This window comes from Papio anubis, chromosome 1 (genome assembly GCF_008728515.1).
Source record: "Papio anubis isolate 15944 chromosome 1, Panubis1.0, whole genome shotgun sequence".
NCBI classification, from domain to species: Eukaryota; Metazoa; Chordata; class Mammalia; order Primates; family Cercopithecidae; genus Papio; species Papio anubis.
The window spans coordinates 51,472,573-51,490,009 of NC_044976.1; the positions used below are offsets into that span (position 1 = coordinate 51,472,573).

A 17,437-nucleotide genomic window follows, 5' to 3' on the forward strand; every position below is an offset into this window, starting at 1 on the left:
TCTGAGGAATTCTAGGTCCTTTTTATATATTTTATTTAAAAATTCTGTCATTTTTTAGTACAAAATTGAATATGTACATACTTCTCCTAGATGTTATTTTATTTGGACTTTCTGTGTAATATAGAATCAATTGACCGACCCTCCTTCCCTCCCTTCCTCCCTTTCTTTCCTTTTCCCTTTCCTCTCTTTCTTTTCTTCTTTTTTTTTTTTTTTTTTTGAGACAGAATCTTGCTCTTTCATCCAGGCTGGAATTGAGTGGGGTGATCCTGGTTCACTGCAGCCTTGACCTCCTGGGCTCAAACGATCCTTCCAGCTTAGCTTCCCGAGTATCTGGGACCACAGGCACATACTACCACGCCGGGCTAATTTTTAAATTATTTGTAAAGACAGGATCTTCCAATGTTGCCCAGGCTGGTCTCAAACTCCTGGGCTCACGCGATCCTCCTGCCTCAGCTTCCCAAAGTGCTTGGATTATAGGCATGAGCCACTGCACCTGGTCAAGATTTCAATATATATGGTCAATTATCAGTTGTTAAGGTTATGCATCTATTAATCTCTTAAACTACTTGTCTAAAAGGCCTAGTTTTGGTGCCCTTTATTTATATATGGTTTTGGTTTTAGGTTGGCTTTGATATGAGTAAAGAAGCTGCAAGAAAATGCTATGAGAAATCTGGCCTGACACCAAATGATATTGACGTAATAGAACTTCACGATTGCTTTTCTACCAACGAACTCCTTACTTATGAAGCATTGGGACTCTGTCCAGAAGGTAACATCTTTGAATAGGGCAGATTAATTTGGTAAATTTCATTGAGAAAACTTCATTTGGACCATTAGATAAAAGAATTCACTATTCGCTTTTCCCTTCACATTGGCTCTGCCACACTGTGGGAAGTGAATGTAAGGTGTTTTGGTAGTGGACTTTTTAGAACTTGTGGTATTAGGCAGTACCAACACTAAGATGATGGAGTATCCAAATAATTTGTATTCTGATTATATTATTTGTCTAGAAGGCTCTTTTATCTGATCAAAATAGCTACTCCATCTTTCTTATGCTTATTCTTTGCATGAGCTTTTATTCATTTGCTTTCAACCGTTTATGTTAATTTATTTAAAGTGTATCTCTTATAGGCAACATGTAAGCAATAATTTTTTTTGTTTTTTCATTTTTCTGAGACAGACTCTCTCTCTGTAGCCCAGACTGGAGTGCAGTGGTGCAATCTCCGCTCACTGCAACCTCCACCTCCTGGGTTCAAGTGATTCTTCTGCCTCAGCCTCTTGTGTAGCTTGGATTACAGGCACCCACCACCACGCCCGGCTAATTTTTGTATTTTTAGTAGAAACAGGGTTTCACCATGTTAGTCAGACTGGTCTCAAACTCCTGACCTCAGGCGATTCACTCACCTAGGCCTCCCAAAGTGCTAGGATTATAGGCGTGAGGCACCACGCCCAGCCACGATAATATATTTTTTTAAATCTACTTTGTTGAATTTTGCCTTTTAACTGGAGTGTTGAAACCTCTGCTAATAATGATAGCCACTAGCTATACTTTAGTCTTTGAAATGTAGCTAGTCCAAATTGACGTGTGCTGTAAGTGTGAAGTACACATGGGGTTTGGGAGACTTAATATTGAAAAATATAATGTAAAGTATTTCATTATTTTTTTTATTTTTTTTATTTTTGAGACAGAGTCTCGCTCTGTTGCCCAGGCTGGAGTGCAATGGTGTGATCTCAGCTCATTGCAACTTCTGCCTCCTGGGTTCAAGCGATTCTTGTGCCTCAGCCTCCTGAGTAGCTGAGATTACAGATGCACATGCCACCATGCCCAGCTAATTTTTGTAATTTTAGTAGAGACAGGGTTTCACTATGTTGCCCAGGCTGTTCTCAAACTCCTGGCCTCAAGCAATCCACCCGCCTCAGCCTCCCAAAGTGCTGGGGTTACAGGCATGAGCCACCTGGCCCACTGATAATTTTTTTATGTTGATTGCATGTTGAATGAAAATATTTTATATATATATAAAATGTATAAATTAAATAAAATATATACTAGAAAATTTAAAAGTATTGTGTGGGCAGTATATTTCTGTTAGACAATAGTGATTTAGATCATTAATGTAATTTTTGATATAGTAGGATTTAGGTTAGTCATTTAATTATCTGTTTTCTATTTGACCCTGTAATTTTTGTTCCTCTGTGCCCCTCCTCTTGACTGCTTTTGCATTATTTAAATATTTTTAGTATGCCATTTCAACTTATTGTTTTTTTCACCATATCTCTTTGTTTTTTCTTCTTTGTTTATCCCAGTGGTTGCTATAGAGCATGGTTTATCAACCTTGGCACTGTTGACATTTGAGCTCTATCATTCTTGTGATACAGCTTGTGTATGGTAGGATATTCAGCAATATCCCCACCTCTTATCTACTAAATGCCAGTAGCACCACCCCCCACAGTTGTAACAACCATAAAATGTCTCCAAATATTGTCAGATGTCTTCTGGGGGGTAAATCTCTCCCAGTTGGCAGGGCACGGTGGCTCACGCCTGTAATCCCAGCACTTCGGGAGGCCAAGGCAGGTGGATCACGAGGTCCAGAGATTGAGACCATCCTGGCTAACATGGTGAAAGCCCATCTCTACTAAATATGCAAAAAATTAGCCTGAATTCTCTTAGTTTTCCTTCAACTGAAAATGTCTTTATAATATTATATATTGGGATTTTCAATTTTTTTCTCTGCTTCTTCTGGGCTTCCAATGATGCATATATTAAACCTTTGGATATTGTCCCATAGGTCTCTGAAACTGTTCACTTTGAATCCCTTTTCTCTCTGTTCTTCACATTTGATAATTTGTGTTGATATATCTTTAAATTCACTGACTCCTCCTTCATCTTCTTTCTACTCATAAACCATTCTAGTGAGTTTTCTATTTCAAATATGGTATTTTCAGTTCTAAAATTTCCATTTGGTTCATTTTATAGTTTCTGTTTCTCTGCTGAGAGCCTGTATCTTTTTTTTCATTTCTAGTGGGCTTTCTTTACCTTGCAGTTCTAACGGCTGTTTTAAAGTCTTTAATAATTCCATAATCTGGGCTTTCTTAGGTTTTGCATCATTGATTGTCTTTTACCTTGAGAGTATTGGTTACATTTTCTGATTCTTTGTATAGCAAATAATTTTGGATTGTATCCTGGACAGGGTGAATGTCCTGTTATACAGATCCTTTGGAGAATGTTGGTTTTTGTTTTAACAAGCATTTAAGCCAGTATGTTCTGACAATAAATTCTGTCTTGCCTTTGGAGGGTGGTGGTTAAAGTCTTTGCTCAGCTCTCTAAACGTATGCCTACGTCAGAGTGAGCCTGAGATTTGTACAGGTCTGTATACAGAATTAGGGGATCCTCTTCTCTGGTTCACTCCACTGTGGACTTCTTCTCTTACTCTCCAGCCTGCGGAGGTTTCTTTTCCTAGTTCCTTTGGTTAGGAAGATGGGGTTTCTGTTAGAGTTTTAGCTACCTTTGCTGCTTCTGCTGCCATGCTGTTCCAGGGCTGTGCTCAACCTTGGGGCAAAGCTGTTGAGAGAGAGAGCCTAAAAAAGAAAAAAGACAACCAGGACCTCACCCTTATGCAGTGGCTTCTCCAAGTTTTGACTTGCTCTATAATCCCCCTGCTTTTATTTACTTTTCAGAGTCCTCAGGTAGTTTTTAAAAATTTTTTTATTTTTATATCCAGTGTTTTCAGTTGTAATCAATGCAAGAGATGAACTGTAGTAAACATATTCTGCCTAATATGGAACTTAATCTCAAAGTTAAATGTTTTATATAGATACAGATATAAAATGATTGCTTACTTACTTTTTTTTTTCTTTGAGACGGAGTTTCTCTCTTGTTGCCCAGGCTGGAGTGCAATGGGGCGATCTTGGCTCACCACAACCTCCACCACCTAGGTTCAAGTGATTCTCCTGCCTCAGCCTCCCGAGTAGCTGGGATTGCAGGCATGTGCCACCATGCCCAGCTAATTTTGTATTTTTAGTAGAGATGGGGTTTCACCATGCTGGCCAGGTTGGTCTCAAACTCCTGAATGCAGGTGATCTGCCTGCCTTGGCCTCCCAAAGTGCCAGGATTGTAGGTGTGAATCACCACCCCCGGCTTTTTTTTTTTTTCCGAGACAGAGTTTTGCTGTTGCTGCCCAGGCTGGAGTACAATGGTGAGATTTCAGCTAACTGCAACCTCCCCCTCCCAGGTTCAGGTGATTCTCTTGCCTCAGCCTCCCGAGTAGCTGGGATTATAGGGGTGCGTCACCACACCTGGCTAATTCTTGCATTTTTTTTTTTTTTTTTTTTTAGTAGAGATGGTTTCACCATGTTGGTCAGGCTGGTCTCGAACTCCTGACCTCAGGTGATCCACCCACCCCAGCCTCCCAAAGTGCTGGGATTACAAGTGTGAGCCACTACACCCGGCCAAAATGATTACTTTCAAACTTATACTCCTTGCTTGAACTGCTCCTCCAACCTCTAGACTCAAGAATCCAGCTGCCTGCTTTTTAGGGGTTTCTTTGGATGTCTCATAAGCATCTCAAACCTAAGCCCAAAATTGAGCGATGGATATTTTTCAATCTTTCTCCTCCCTCAGTCTTCCCCATCCTTCTGCTGCTTAAACCGGAAGCCATCAGGCTTGAATTCTTTTCTCTCTCTCACAGTCATCATTAAGTCTCTCTCTAAGTCCCATTGGCTATGGACTCTACCTTCAAATACATCCAGAATATGACCACATCTCACCACTTTTGTCACTGCCAGCCTAGTGCAGAACAGCATCGTTTCTCATTTATATTATTGTTGGAGTCTTATAACTGGTTCCCTGCTTCTGCCTTGTCTCTCTAGACTGATGCTAGAATGTGCAGTAAATCAGTTCATTCATTCATTCAAAACCCAGTAGTTTCTCAACTCACTCAGACGAACAAGCCAAATGTGATCTGTCCTCCTTACTCCCCACTCCCATCTCTGACTTCCTCTGCTTTTCTCTGAATCGTCTACTCTGCTGCAGCCACTTTGGCTTCCTTCTTCAAGCACTGGAAGCTCGCTCCTGTTTCAGGGCCTTTGTTCCAACTATACATGATTTGCTTCCTCACTCCCTTCAGGTCTTTGACTAATATCCTTCTCAGTGGAAGCCTTCTCCAATCACTTTGTCTGAAATATAAATCACTCACCTCCATCTTCCTTGTCTCAATGCGTCCTATGCCCTTTTCTTGCTTTCTTTTTTCCCTTGGCATTTATCACCACTTTACATATTTCTTTACTTATTTTACCTATTGTCTGTCTTTTCCTCACCCCTCTCCCCACAGTAACTTAAACTCCACGATAGTAAGGATTTTCATTTGGTTTGCTGTTGTATCCTTAAGTTCCTAGTTTAGTTTTTGGCACAGAACAGGTATAATAATTGTTTTCCAAAAGTGTATGCATTTGTTTTCCTATCTATGCTAGGTGAGAGTGTTCATTTACAGTACTTTAGTCTCTGAATATTTTTAGTTGATGAGTTCAAGATAACTTCCCTTTGGAATCTTTTAATACTTTACAAGATTGTATACATTATAGGAAAAGTGTAGTGAATTATTAATTTTTAGGGGTTAGCTTGTGTTTAGTTTGCTATTACTTGCTATAGAAACAATATTTATCAGTTTGTAAGTAGCAATAGTAGATAGATTCATCTCTGATGACTACAACCTCAGAGCAATTTCTAAGATAGAAACATACCAAAAAATAAAAGAAAGAATGCCTTAACCAATGGTTTTATCTATAACCTAGATTTAAAGCCAAATTAGAAGTGTCAGTCATCTAAAATCCTGTGATTAGTGTATTTCATTTTACCAACAGAGGAACTTTTGTTTTTGAAGGCAATATAATATATTAGCTGAGAACACAGGCTGTGGAGCCAGGGTGCCTGAGTATTAATCCTGGATCTCTTGCTGTTGCCTTGGCTAATTTCTTAATATCTCTGTCTGTTTTCTCATCTCAGAAATGAGAATGATAGCACCTACTTCATAGGATTGAATATTAAATTATATAAATATGGTCATCTCTCAGTATCTGTGGGGGGTTGTTTCTAAGACCTCCCACAGATACCAAAATCCATGGAAGTTGCTTATATAAAATGGCATAATTTTTGCATATAACCTATGCACATCCTCCCGTATACTTTAAATAATGTCTAGATTACTTATAATAACTACACATCACTTCATTCACATGGATTCAATGTAGTACTCAGCACATACAAATTGAAGTTTTGCTTTTTGTAATTTTTTTCTTCTGAATATATATATATGTATTTTTGAGACAGAGTTTTGCTCTTGTCACCCAGGCTGGAGTGCAATGGTACGACCTTGACTCACTGCAACCTCTGCCTCCCAGGTTCAAGCGATTCTCCTGCCTCAGCCTCCTGAGTAGTTGGGATTACAGGGGTGCACCACCATGCCTGGCTAATTTTTGTATTTTTAGTAGAGATGGGGTTTCACCATGTTGGCCAGGCTGGTCTCGAACTCCTGACCTCAGGTGATCTACCTGCCTCGGTCACCCAAAGTGCTGGGATTACAGACATCAGCCATGGTGCCCGGCCTCTTCTGAATATTTTTGATCTGTGGATGGTTGAATCCATGATGTGGAACTTGTGGATGCTGACTGTGTATACAGACAATAATTAGAACAAGACCTGACCCAGAGTGAGTGCTCAAAAGCTATTCGCCACCTTTAACAGCATCACCACCATCATTATTGTCATTATTTGGAGTGTCCACATCTTATTACTTTATCGTAAATATGATGTGGAAGACAATTTTATACAATACATACATTTTTATTTACTTCTTAACCATCTGGGAGAATGACCAAATGACCAGGAAATTGACAGGAATATTGAAGCCACCGAGCACATGAAGTCATTGTTTTTTAACCTTACTTTTGTGGCTCAACAGTGTTTTCAGACATTTGTCTTCATTTTATGAAAGTGTCTTTTTTCTCCTGTTTTTCCATATTTATTAAAAATACTTATATAGTATATAGCAGTACAGTTGAAAATAGAAAAGAACACATTTTGGCAAAATTGTGCATTTTGGCAAAAAAGCTGACATAATTATTTTAGTTATAGCATTATATCCATTTCAGTTCTATTCTCCTAGTTCTCTGAATCTCTACCATATTTAGAGCAATTTTGGAAGCCAGAGAGCTTTATGGAACTAATAGGAGCTTTTGTTTCATACAGGAAATGTTCTGAAATTGTAAGTATTTATTACTTTTGAAAGTGCTTATGTCAAATTGTTGTTAGTTTGAACTGTTAAGAAATATTTGCTCCAAGAAATTCTTGGCTATATGGAAATCTTATAAAAGCATATCATTTGTTCTATTGTTACTATTAACGTTTGTAAATATTATTTTTTCTTCTATAGGACAAGGTGCAACACTGGTTGATAGAGGAGATAATACATATGGAGGAAAGTGGGTTATAAATCCTAGTGGTGGACTGATTTCAAAGGGACACCCACTAGGAGCTACAGGTAATACTACATACAGATTTCATACATTTTTAAATCATTTTTTCCTTAAGTGTGAACGAATTAGTCTTTCATTTGAATGAAATATTATATTCTTTGAACTTGGTAGCTGGTGCTTTACATGATTGTTTAGCTGCAATATTTTTGATGTTCCATTAAGTAGAGCACACTTAAATAATCTTGATTAATTGATGAGAATTTGAATTAATTAAAACTAAATTCAAGATGTTTACAAGTAGAGATCTTACTGGACTTGCTAAATAAGAATCATTTGAAATAAGCATGTTATTTATATGTAGTTGTATACTTGGTTGACATTGCATGGAAATTATTTTCTCTTGAGACAACGGGACTAGAATTTATAAAGTAAGAATTTTACTATGGCTCTGCTGTTGACTGGCTGGCTGTGTGAAACTATTTTTATCAGTCAATCACTTTAACTTTTAATTCCTTAATTATAAAACGACAAACTTGTACAATGCAGTTTCTTTTTCTTTTTTTTTAATAAAAAATTTTAAATAAAAAAGGGAACCTCACCATGTAGTTCCTTTTTTCTTTCTTTCTTTTGTTTTTTTTTTTGAGATGGAGTCTCGCTTTGTTGCCCAGGCTGGAAAGAAGTGGCACAATTTCAGCTCACTGCAACCCCTGCCTCCTGGGTTCAAGCCATTCTCCTGCCTCAGCCTCCCGAGTAGGTGGGACTACAGGCTTGTGCCACCATGCCCAGCTAATTTTTGTATTTTTTTTTTAGTAGAGATGGGGTTTCACCATGTTGGCCAGGCTGGTCTTGAATTGCTGACCTCAAGCAATCTACCTGCTTCGGCCTCCCAGAGTGCTGGGATTACCAGCATGGGCCACACATGGCCACAACATGCATTTTTAATATATCACTGTCTACCTTCAAATAGTGTGTTATGCCATTTTGTACATAATGTAAGACTTTTACAGCCGCCTATCTGTTTACCTTCTCCTATCTTTTGTGTTATTGTTTCCATACACTTACTCTTAAGTATATTGTAACCCCCACAATATACTATTATTATTGTTGCTTTAAACAATCTAGTATCTTTCAAAGAAATCTAAAAATTACGGGGATGATCAGTGATGTTATGGGAAGTGGCAAAATAACAACATCCAAAAATCCTGTCCTTTACAAAAGTTTGGAGAACACTGGCAAAAATTGTCAAGATCAACTTTTTCTGTAACTTTAAAAATTAACCGGATTTACAACAATCTGTTGGGAGTGGAGGTGGGGGGTGCTTAAAACAACAACAAAGAGCATAATCTCTGTGAGAGCAACAAGCTGTGGCATTTTCACCTGCCTTAACACCTCCCCCTTTCTGCAGCTCCACGGTAGCCTTGAAAACCTACAGCTTGCAGTCATGGTGAAAATTAGCAGCCTAGCTGGCACTGAACAAGTCAGAACAGAGTTGGAGCTCTTTCAAAGCCCCTTCCTCAGAGAACTGTCATTATATGCCCTGTCTGGTGGTGTCCTGGTAAACCCCACTTGAAAGCTTTGTCTTTATTTCACCTCACTGAAAACTCACCCAGTGCAAAGAGTATTTTCCCTAGAGGCACTTGTCAAAAACAATAAACCACAACTGTTCAACAAAGTAGCTACCTCAGGTGCCAATTGGGGTAAACAACAAAATAACAAAAAACTTAAAAGGAAAAGTTGGGGAGTAAGATGTACATACCCGACTTTGAAAAGATCTGATATATTCCTGGGAATCTAGAAGGCTAATGGCATATATAAGGTCAGAGTTGTGTACATGCTCAGGAAAGACCTGAGAAGGTCCTAAGCTCACCTCTGGCTAAACTTAGGGCTCTGCACAAGCAAAAGGCAAAGGCTAAGGTGGAATTGTAAAATGCCTGGCTGAGGACCACATCATGCAGCTAGAGGTCCAATAAAGACCAGGAGACTTTTCAGTTCAGTCATTTAAGGACATCTCTATCTAGTCAGTAGCTGAGGGAAGAGAAAATTCAGTGGCCATGTGGGACAAAGATTACAGACTTTATAGAATTAGCTTGGAAAAGTCACTAAATAACCACAACAATAAACAGCAACAACAACAACAAACTGGGAAAGAGGAGGGTTTGATTGATTTTTAGAGGAGCTACATTATATTATTTAAAATGTCCAGTTTTCAACAAAAAACATAAAGACATGCAGATAAACAATAAAGGGTGACCTATATACCTAGGAAAAAAAGCAGTCAATAGAAACTATCCCCAAAGAAGCCAAAACATTGGACTTACTAGACAAAGACTTTAACTAGCTATTTTAAATATATTAAAGGAAACCATATATAAAGAACTAAAGGAAAGTAAGATAACAATGTTTCTCCAGATAGAGAATATTAATAAATAGAAATTATGAAAAAGACAACCAGGCACAGTGGGTCACACCTGTAATCCCAGCACTTTGAGAGGCAAAGGTGGGAGGATAGCTTGAACCCAGGAATTCGAAACTAGCCCAGGCAACATAGTGAGACTTCCCCTCTACTAAAAATAAAAAATTAACTGAGTGTAGTGGCATGCATCTGTCATCCCAGCTACTTGGGAGACTGAGGCAGGAGGATCACTTGAGCCCAGGAGGTTAAAGCTGCAGTGAACTGTGATTGTGCCACTGCATTCCAGCATTCCAGCCTGGGGAACAGAGAAAAAAACAAAAACAAACAAACAAACAAAATCAAACAAGGAAATTAAAGAACCAAATAGAAATCTGGAGTTGAAAAGAAATCTAGCACAAGACATCAAGGATAAAACCCTAAACATTAGTAGACATCAAAGGGTATAGGTAGAGAAGAAGAACCATTTAAGAATAATGAGAGGGAATGCTCAGTTAGCCAAGGAAGGAGAGTGTTTCAAAAGTAAGAGATCAGGCCACAAAAGTTAGATAAAGAACGAAAAGTGTCCTTTGGATTTGGCTGTTACAAAGTCGTTGGCACTCCTGGAGCAATTTTGAACAAGTGTTTTGCATGGAAGCACATGAGATTCAGAAAGAATTATAAGTGAGAAAGTGGCAATAATAGTGCAGATACACTTTTAGAAATAGTGGCTATGAATGGAAAGTGATATATATGTAAGGGATGTACCTGAATTATAGGTACACGTTCTGTATGAATGAAGTCTTGGGTGTGAACCTAGCCTCTTCACTCTCTTTAGTATGTAGCTTAGCCAGTTAATCCTAGTTTCTTTTCTATAAAATGGGAATATAGTACCTACCTTATAAGGCTGTTCTGTGGATTAAATGAGGAAATATATGTATGTAAAGTATATGGTAGAGTCCCCCAAAAAGAGTAGGAACACAATAACTTCCAGAATTCTCTTCCCAACATTTCCACAAAAGGAAGCCATGATGGATCTACTTAACTAGTTCTTGTTTGTTTATTTGCCAGTAATAAACCTCTTGTTTTTATCACAGTATGAAGATATAATTTTTGACCATTTCTGGAAAAGAATGTTCTTTAATTTGTAAAGAGAATTTGTTTTCTAGTGTGACATCCTCAAGGTACCATATTTCTATGTAAATGTTGTGCCCAATGCTACACAGACACTATTTAAAAACTATTTTCTGCCTTTGGTAAATAAACTGTTTTCTTTATTCCTCAAAATAATTAGATCATACTTCCGTGTTGATTTTGTTGCTAATGGGACATGGAGACGTCCGGGTGATAATAAATATTCCTGTGGTATAATCACTGAAGCCTTTGAGTTATACTGAGTTTGTGTGTAAAGAAGTGACTTAAATCCTCCTTTCAGACAGCTTCCTTATTCATATAGGAAACCTCTGTTTCATTAGGAGATGAATATGATATTTCATTTTAGTTGTTCTTGTTGACATACAACTTTTTTCTCCTCTGAAATAGCACATTTTTATTATTATTTGCTTGATTGCCATTATTAGATATTTTTGTTCTGCCATCCACTGAAACACTCAGAAATCTTGCCTTATAGTAACAATATAATTTTTCATATCTATATTTGTTATTAAAATTTAGATCTAATTTTTATACAATAAAATGCACAGTTCTGCTTCTCAGAACCTTCCTGCTGCCACGTTTGCACCTTGCTGCTCTAGCCTCTGGGGCGCGTTCCATCCTTTCAGCCTGCAGCCAGCAGAGAAAAAAAATTACATATATTCTTGCCCCGTGCATACCTAGAGGTGACCAAAAAAATTAAAATAAATTTTAACCATGAGGGAAATCATGCACATCCAGGCCGGTCAGTGTGGCAACCAGATGGGTGCCAAGTGCTGGGATGTGATTAATGATGAACGTGAAATCGACCCCACCAGCACCTAACATGGGGACAGCGACCTGCAGCTGGACTGCATCTCCATGTACTACAGTGAAGCCACAGATGGCAAATATGTTCCTTGTGCTCTCCTGGTGGATCTAGAACCTGGGACCATGGACTCTGCTAGCTCAGGCCCTTTTGGCCAGGTGCTTAAACCAGACAACTTTGTTTTTGGTCAGTCTGGGGCAAGCAACAACTGGGCCAAAGGCCACTACATAGAGGGGGCCGAGCTGGTTGATTCAGTCATAGATGTGGTGCAGGAGGACGCAGAGAGCTGTGACTGCCTGCAGGGCTTCCAGCTGACCCACTCAATGGGCTCTGGAATGTGTACTCTCCTTGTCAGCAAGATCTGAGAAGAGTGCCCTGATTGCATCATGAACATCTTTAGTGTGGTGCCTCCACCCAAAGTATCTGACACCGTGGTCGAGCCCTACAACATCACCTCTCCATCCATCAGTCGGTAGAGAACACTGATGAGACCTACTGCATTGACAACGAGGCCCTCTATGACATCTGCTTCCGTACTTTGAAGCTGACCACACCAACCTATGGGCACCTGAACCACCTTGTCTCAGCCACCATAAGCATTGTTACCACCTGTCTCCACTTCCCTGGCCAGCTCAATGCTGACATCCGCAAGTTGGCAGTCAACCTGGTGCCCTTCCCACGTCTCCACTACTTCATGGCTGGCTTTGCCCTCTCACCAGCTGTGGAAGCCAGCAGCATCAAGCTCTCACAGTGCCCAAACTCACCTGGCAGGTCTTTGATGCCAAGAACATAATGGCTGCCTGTGACCCCTGCCACAGCTTATATCTCACTGTGGCTGCTGTCTTTGTGGATGGATGTCCATGAGCAGATGCTCAATGTGCAGAACCAGAACAGCAGCTACTTTGTGGAATGGATCCCCAACAACATCAAGACAGCTGTCTGTGACATCCCACCTCATGGCCTCAAGATGGCGGTCACCTTCATTGGCAACAGCATGGCCATCCACGAGCTCTTCAGGTGCATCTTGGAGCAGTTCACTGCCATGTTCCCCTGGAAGACCTTCCTCCACTGGTACACAGGCGAGGGCATGGATGAGATGAGAGTTCACCAAGGCTGAGAGCAACATGAACAACCTCATCTCTGAGTATCAGCAGTACCAGGATGCCACCACCGAAGAGGAGGAGGATTTCAGTGAGGAGGCTGAAGAGGAGGCCTAAGGCAGAGCCCCTATCACCTCAGGCTTCTCAGTTCCCTTAGCCATCTTACTCACCTGCCCCTTTTCTCTTTTTTCAAACACAAATCTTGATCTCAGAATTTGTGTTTGCTGCCTCAAACACAAATCTAGATCTAGAACAGTGCCTAGCATGTAGTAGGTACTCAATAAGTACTTGTTAGTTGAATGTTTCCTTTCTCTTTCTACTCTGGGAAGCCTAGGTTTCTGACACTCTGGGAAACCCTGTATTTCCTTCTGGTGCCCATCCCTTCCATCTGTCCAGTTAATATTTCCCTCTTTTTAAAATCTGCAAGGAGCTGGGTCTCATCCAGATCTCATTTAGAACCCACTGGGTTTTGAAACCCACGTGAATAATGGCCACCATCCTAAGCCCAAAGCAAAAGATGGTAGAAGGTGGCAGGTAGAAGTCACTACAAGGAAGGGGATGGGATTTTCCATCCTAAAAGTTTTGGAGAGGGAAATCCAGGCTACTAAAGTCATAATTTCCAGGTACTTCCATTTTCCATTTCTCAGCTTCAAGGGAGGTATTAGCAGTATTTTCTCCATTTTCAATCTCCCTCCAAGCTCTGCCCTTTGGAGAGGTCTGCCCCACTCTGTCAAGTGGAATCTTTCCCTCTCTGACTCTGCCTCTCTCACACATTGAATTCCTCCCTTTCCCCTGATTAGATAAGGGGATCAAGGAAGGGAAAGAGACCAGCATTGGTCCCTAGGCCTCCAGAAATGCCCTCCTAATCTCCACCTTTTCTTAACCCCCAAAGAGGATTAACATCCCTGGCTTTATCTGGGATGGTATATACTGCCACATCAGTGTTTGAGTCATTCCCCAGAGGAAAGGAGAACCCTCCTCCATCTTTTTGCAACGTCTCCTATCTTCCTTTTGCTATTGCTTTTTTCTACCTTACACTTGGTTTTGTTCTATCCTACACTTCAAATTTCTATTTTGAACGTGCTGCTTTTTTTCATATTGAAAAGGTGACATTGCTCCAAGAGCCAAAAATAAATGGGAATTGGAAAAAAAATGCACAGTTCTCACAAAAACATGTACACTAATGTTTATAGCAGCATTATTCATTGTCAAAAGCTGGAAACAAGCCAGATGTCTATCATCAACTGATGAACAAAATGTGGTATATTTATTTTTATTTTTTTAGATTTTTTTTGAGACAGTCTCACTCTGTCCCCGAGGCTAGAGTGCAGTGGTGCAATCTTGGCTCACTGCAACCTCTGCCTCCCTGGTTCAAGCGATTCTCCTGCCTCAGCCTCCTGAGTATCTGGGACTACAGGCACCTGCCACCATGCCCAGCTAATTTTTATATTTTTAGTAGAGACGGGGTTTCATTATGTTGGCCAGGCTGGTCTCACACTCCTGACCTCAAATGATCTGCCCGCCTCGGCCTCCCAGGTGTGAGCCACTGTGTCCGGCCAAAATGTGTATTTATGCTATGGAATATTTTTTGGCCATGAAAGGAATGAGGTACTGAAATATGCTACAATATAGATGAACCTTGAAAACATTTTTAAATTCCATTTTTATGACATGTCCAGAATAGGCAAATCCATATAGACAGAAAATAGATTAATGGTTGCTTAGGACTAGGGAACACAGGAGAGAGATAACTAAGGGGTAGGTGTGGAGTTTCTTTTTGAGATGATGAAAATGTCCTAAAATTGATTGTGGTGATAGTTGCACAACTCTGAGAATATACTAAAAACCACTGAATTATACACTTTAAATTGATAATTGTTTTTGAAAATTATATATATCCAGGTAGCAACCAGCCAAAGCAAGATCAAGAACATTTTTATTACCACCAAAAGTTCTAGCCTGTCTATTTCCAGTCAATCCTCTGGCCTCCCTGAAACACTTCTCTCTCACTCTCCACCACCAGCAGGCCGAGATGTTTGACTTCTCTTGTGGTAGATTAGTTTTGCTGATCCTAGAACTTCATATAAATGGAATCATACAGCACATGTATGTATTCTTTTGTGTTTGGCTTCTTTCACTCAGCAGATTATAAAATTAATCCAAGTTTTTCTTTTTATCAATAGTTAGTTCTTTTTTATTGCCAAGTAGTATTTTATTGTTGAAATATATCAGTTTGCATATCCATTGTCTTGTGGATGGATATTTGAATTGTTTCCTGTTTAGGGCTACATGAATAAAATTGCTATGAATGTTTGTATACAAGTCTATTTGGAGACATATATTTTTATTTCTCTTGGGTTGATAACTTGGAGTGAAATTGCTGGGTCATAGGACAGATACATATGAGTAACTGTCGAAAAGGCCGAGTGCAATAGCTCATGCCTGTAATCCCAGTACTTTGGGAGGCTGAGGTGAGAGGATTGCTTGAAGCCAGGAGTTTGAGACCGGCCTGGGCAGCAAAGCAAGACTTTGTCTCTACAAAATATTAAAAAATTAACTGGGAGCAATAGCATACACCTGTAGTCCCAGCAACCCAAGAGGCTGAGGTGGGGGGATTGCTTCAGCCCAGGAGTTTGAGACCGGCCTGGGCAACATGGTGAAACTCTGTCTTTACAAAAAATACAAAAATTAGTCAGGCGTGGTGGCGCATGTCTATGGTCCCAGCTACCTGTGTCTTTCCATACTTTTGCAGGTATATCCATAGGATAAATTTCAAACAGTGGACTCATTGTGTCAAAGGGTAGTATATATTTAAAAATTAGTGGAGATTGCCAGTTTTTCTTCAGAAAAGGTTGTATCAGTGTATGTTTCCAACAGCAGAGTATGAGAGTGCCTCTTTCCTTCAGTCTTGTCAATATTGGATTTTTTTCTTAAATGTTAAAAAATTTGCCAATCTTGACAGGTCATCTGTTTTTCTTCCCTGGGTACTGAAAAGGTAACCTAAACCACCCCAGGAAGATAGAATTTACTCAGTTTTTAAATATTCAAAGAGAGACTCGCATTTCCTGCAGTATCCTTTGATAACCCTTTCTAACATTTGAGTCTACACTGTTGATAAATTTTTCCTTTTATCGTTAATCTTTGAGATATTATGTCTAGTGATGGGGTAGCATTTTGTGGGAAAAAAACTTATAAATCTTGATGACTTGAGTGGTAGTCTGAATAGGGATGAGGAATTATTGAAAAGTAAATGTTTCCTTGCTACATATTGAGGATTTGGATATATTTTGATAAATCTGGCACATGGCCATTAGCTGTAATGTGCCCCAAGAACGAATTCAGACTCCTTGAATTTATATCACAACGACAGTTATGAGTAGCTTAAACATTTTTTCTCTAGTTACTTGGATAACAAACTGCAATAGGATTCTAAGAGATTCAGAAAATGGTCAAGTTAAGTTCCAAAGTATGTTAAGACTCTTGGTGAGGGTGTAAGATTCTCTTCTGTAAATGGTATTAATTTAATTGTAAGACAGTGCCGCTTTGGTTGGGAACTCAGTATTGGGGAATTAGCTTTAAAATTAAAGCTTCATGATACTGGTTTCTGATTTTGTTTAGATCTGGATGAGAGTTTCTAGCTGCTATAACACTATCCATAATAGAAGAAAATTGCAGTTTTCAGCATTTGAATTGAGTATTCTTTTGTTCATTGTCAGTTTAAAAACATTAATTCCTTTTAGATTTCCAATCAGGAAAATTACATTAAACCTGAGCTTTTTTTGATTACTTTGCAGTGGTCATATTACAAAAAACACATTAGTGTTCAGGTAATAATGTCATATTTTATTCCAGTTTTCAAAGTGCTTTTACATATGCTGTCCAACACTTACTGAACACTTGTGGTTTTTTTTGTTTTTTTTTTTGAGACGAAGTTTTACTTTGTTGCCTAGGCTGGAGTACAGTGGCGTGATCTCAGCTCACTGCAACCTCCACCTCCCAGGTTCAAGTGATTCTTCTGCCTCAGCCTCTGGAGTAGCTGGGATTACAGGGACCCGTCACCATGCCCGGCTAATTTTTGTATTTTTAGTAGGGATGGGGTTTCACCATGTTGGCCAGGCTAGCCTTGAACTACTGACCTCAAGTGATCCACCTTCCAAAGTGCTGGGATTACAGGTGTGAGCTGTCACACCTGGCCTGATCACTTGTTTTAAATGAATAAAGATTGGACATGGTGGCTCATGCCCATAATCGCAGCACTTTGGGAGGCCAAGGCAGGAGGATGACTTGAAGCCAAGAGTTCAAGACCAGCCTGGGCAACAAAGCGAGACCCTGGTTTCTACAGGAAAAAAAAAAAAAAAAGAATAAGTAAAATTTGACTTTAGTTTATTCTTAGCTATCTCTACTTTTTAAAATATCCATATTAATATCTGCAATCTACTGAAAGGACATGAAAGTGCCTTTGAGATAAAGCTCCTGACAAAGGATTATTGATTGCTTTGAAGCTAGAAGTGGGTTTTTTTA

At 39.5% G+C, this 17,437-nt stretch overlaps 1 protein-coding gene and 1 pseudogene across 4 annotated transcripts in view; both read left to right on the forward strand.

Moving 5' to 3' along the window:
• SCP2 (sterol carrier protein 2) overlaps positions 1 to 17,437 on the forward strand; it is a 124,927-nt gene that overhangs the window by 59,241 nt on the left and 48,249 nt on the right. For all 3 annotated transcript variants that reach the window (XR_002523576.2, XM_003891901.4, XM_021941651.2), the window contains exons 10-11: positions 622 to 769; positions 7,425 to 7,532. Coding sequence is in view for 2 of the 3 variants with exons in the window: in XM_003891901.4 (XP_003891950.2) it covers positions 622 to 769; positions 7,425 to 7,532 (256 nt within the window). In the remaining variant the exon portion in view is untranslated. The remainder of the gene's footprint in view (positions 1 to 621; positions 770 to 7,424; positions 7,533 to 17,437) is intronic.
• Positions 10,152 to 14,096, forward strand: LOC103885217 (annotated as a pseudogene). Its single transcript, XR_648164.4, has one exon. The product of XR_648164.4 is annotated as a tubulin beta chain-like (transcript).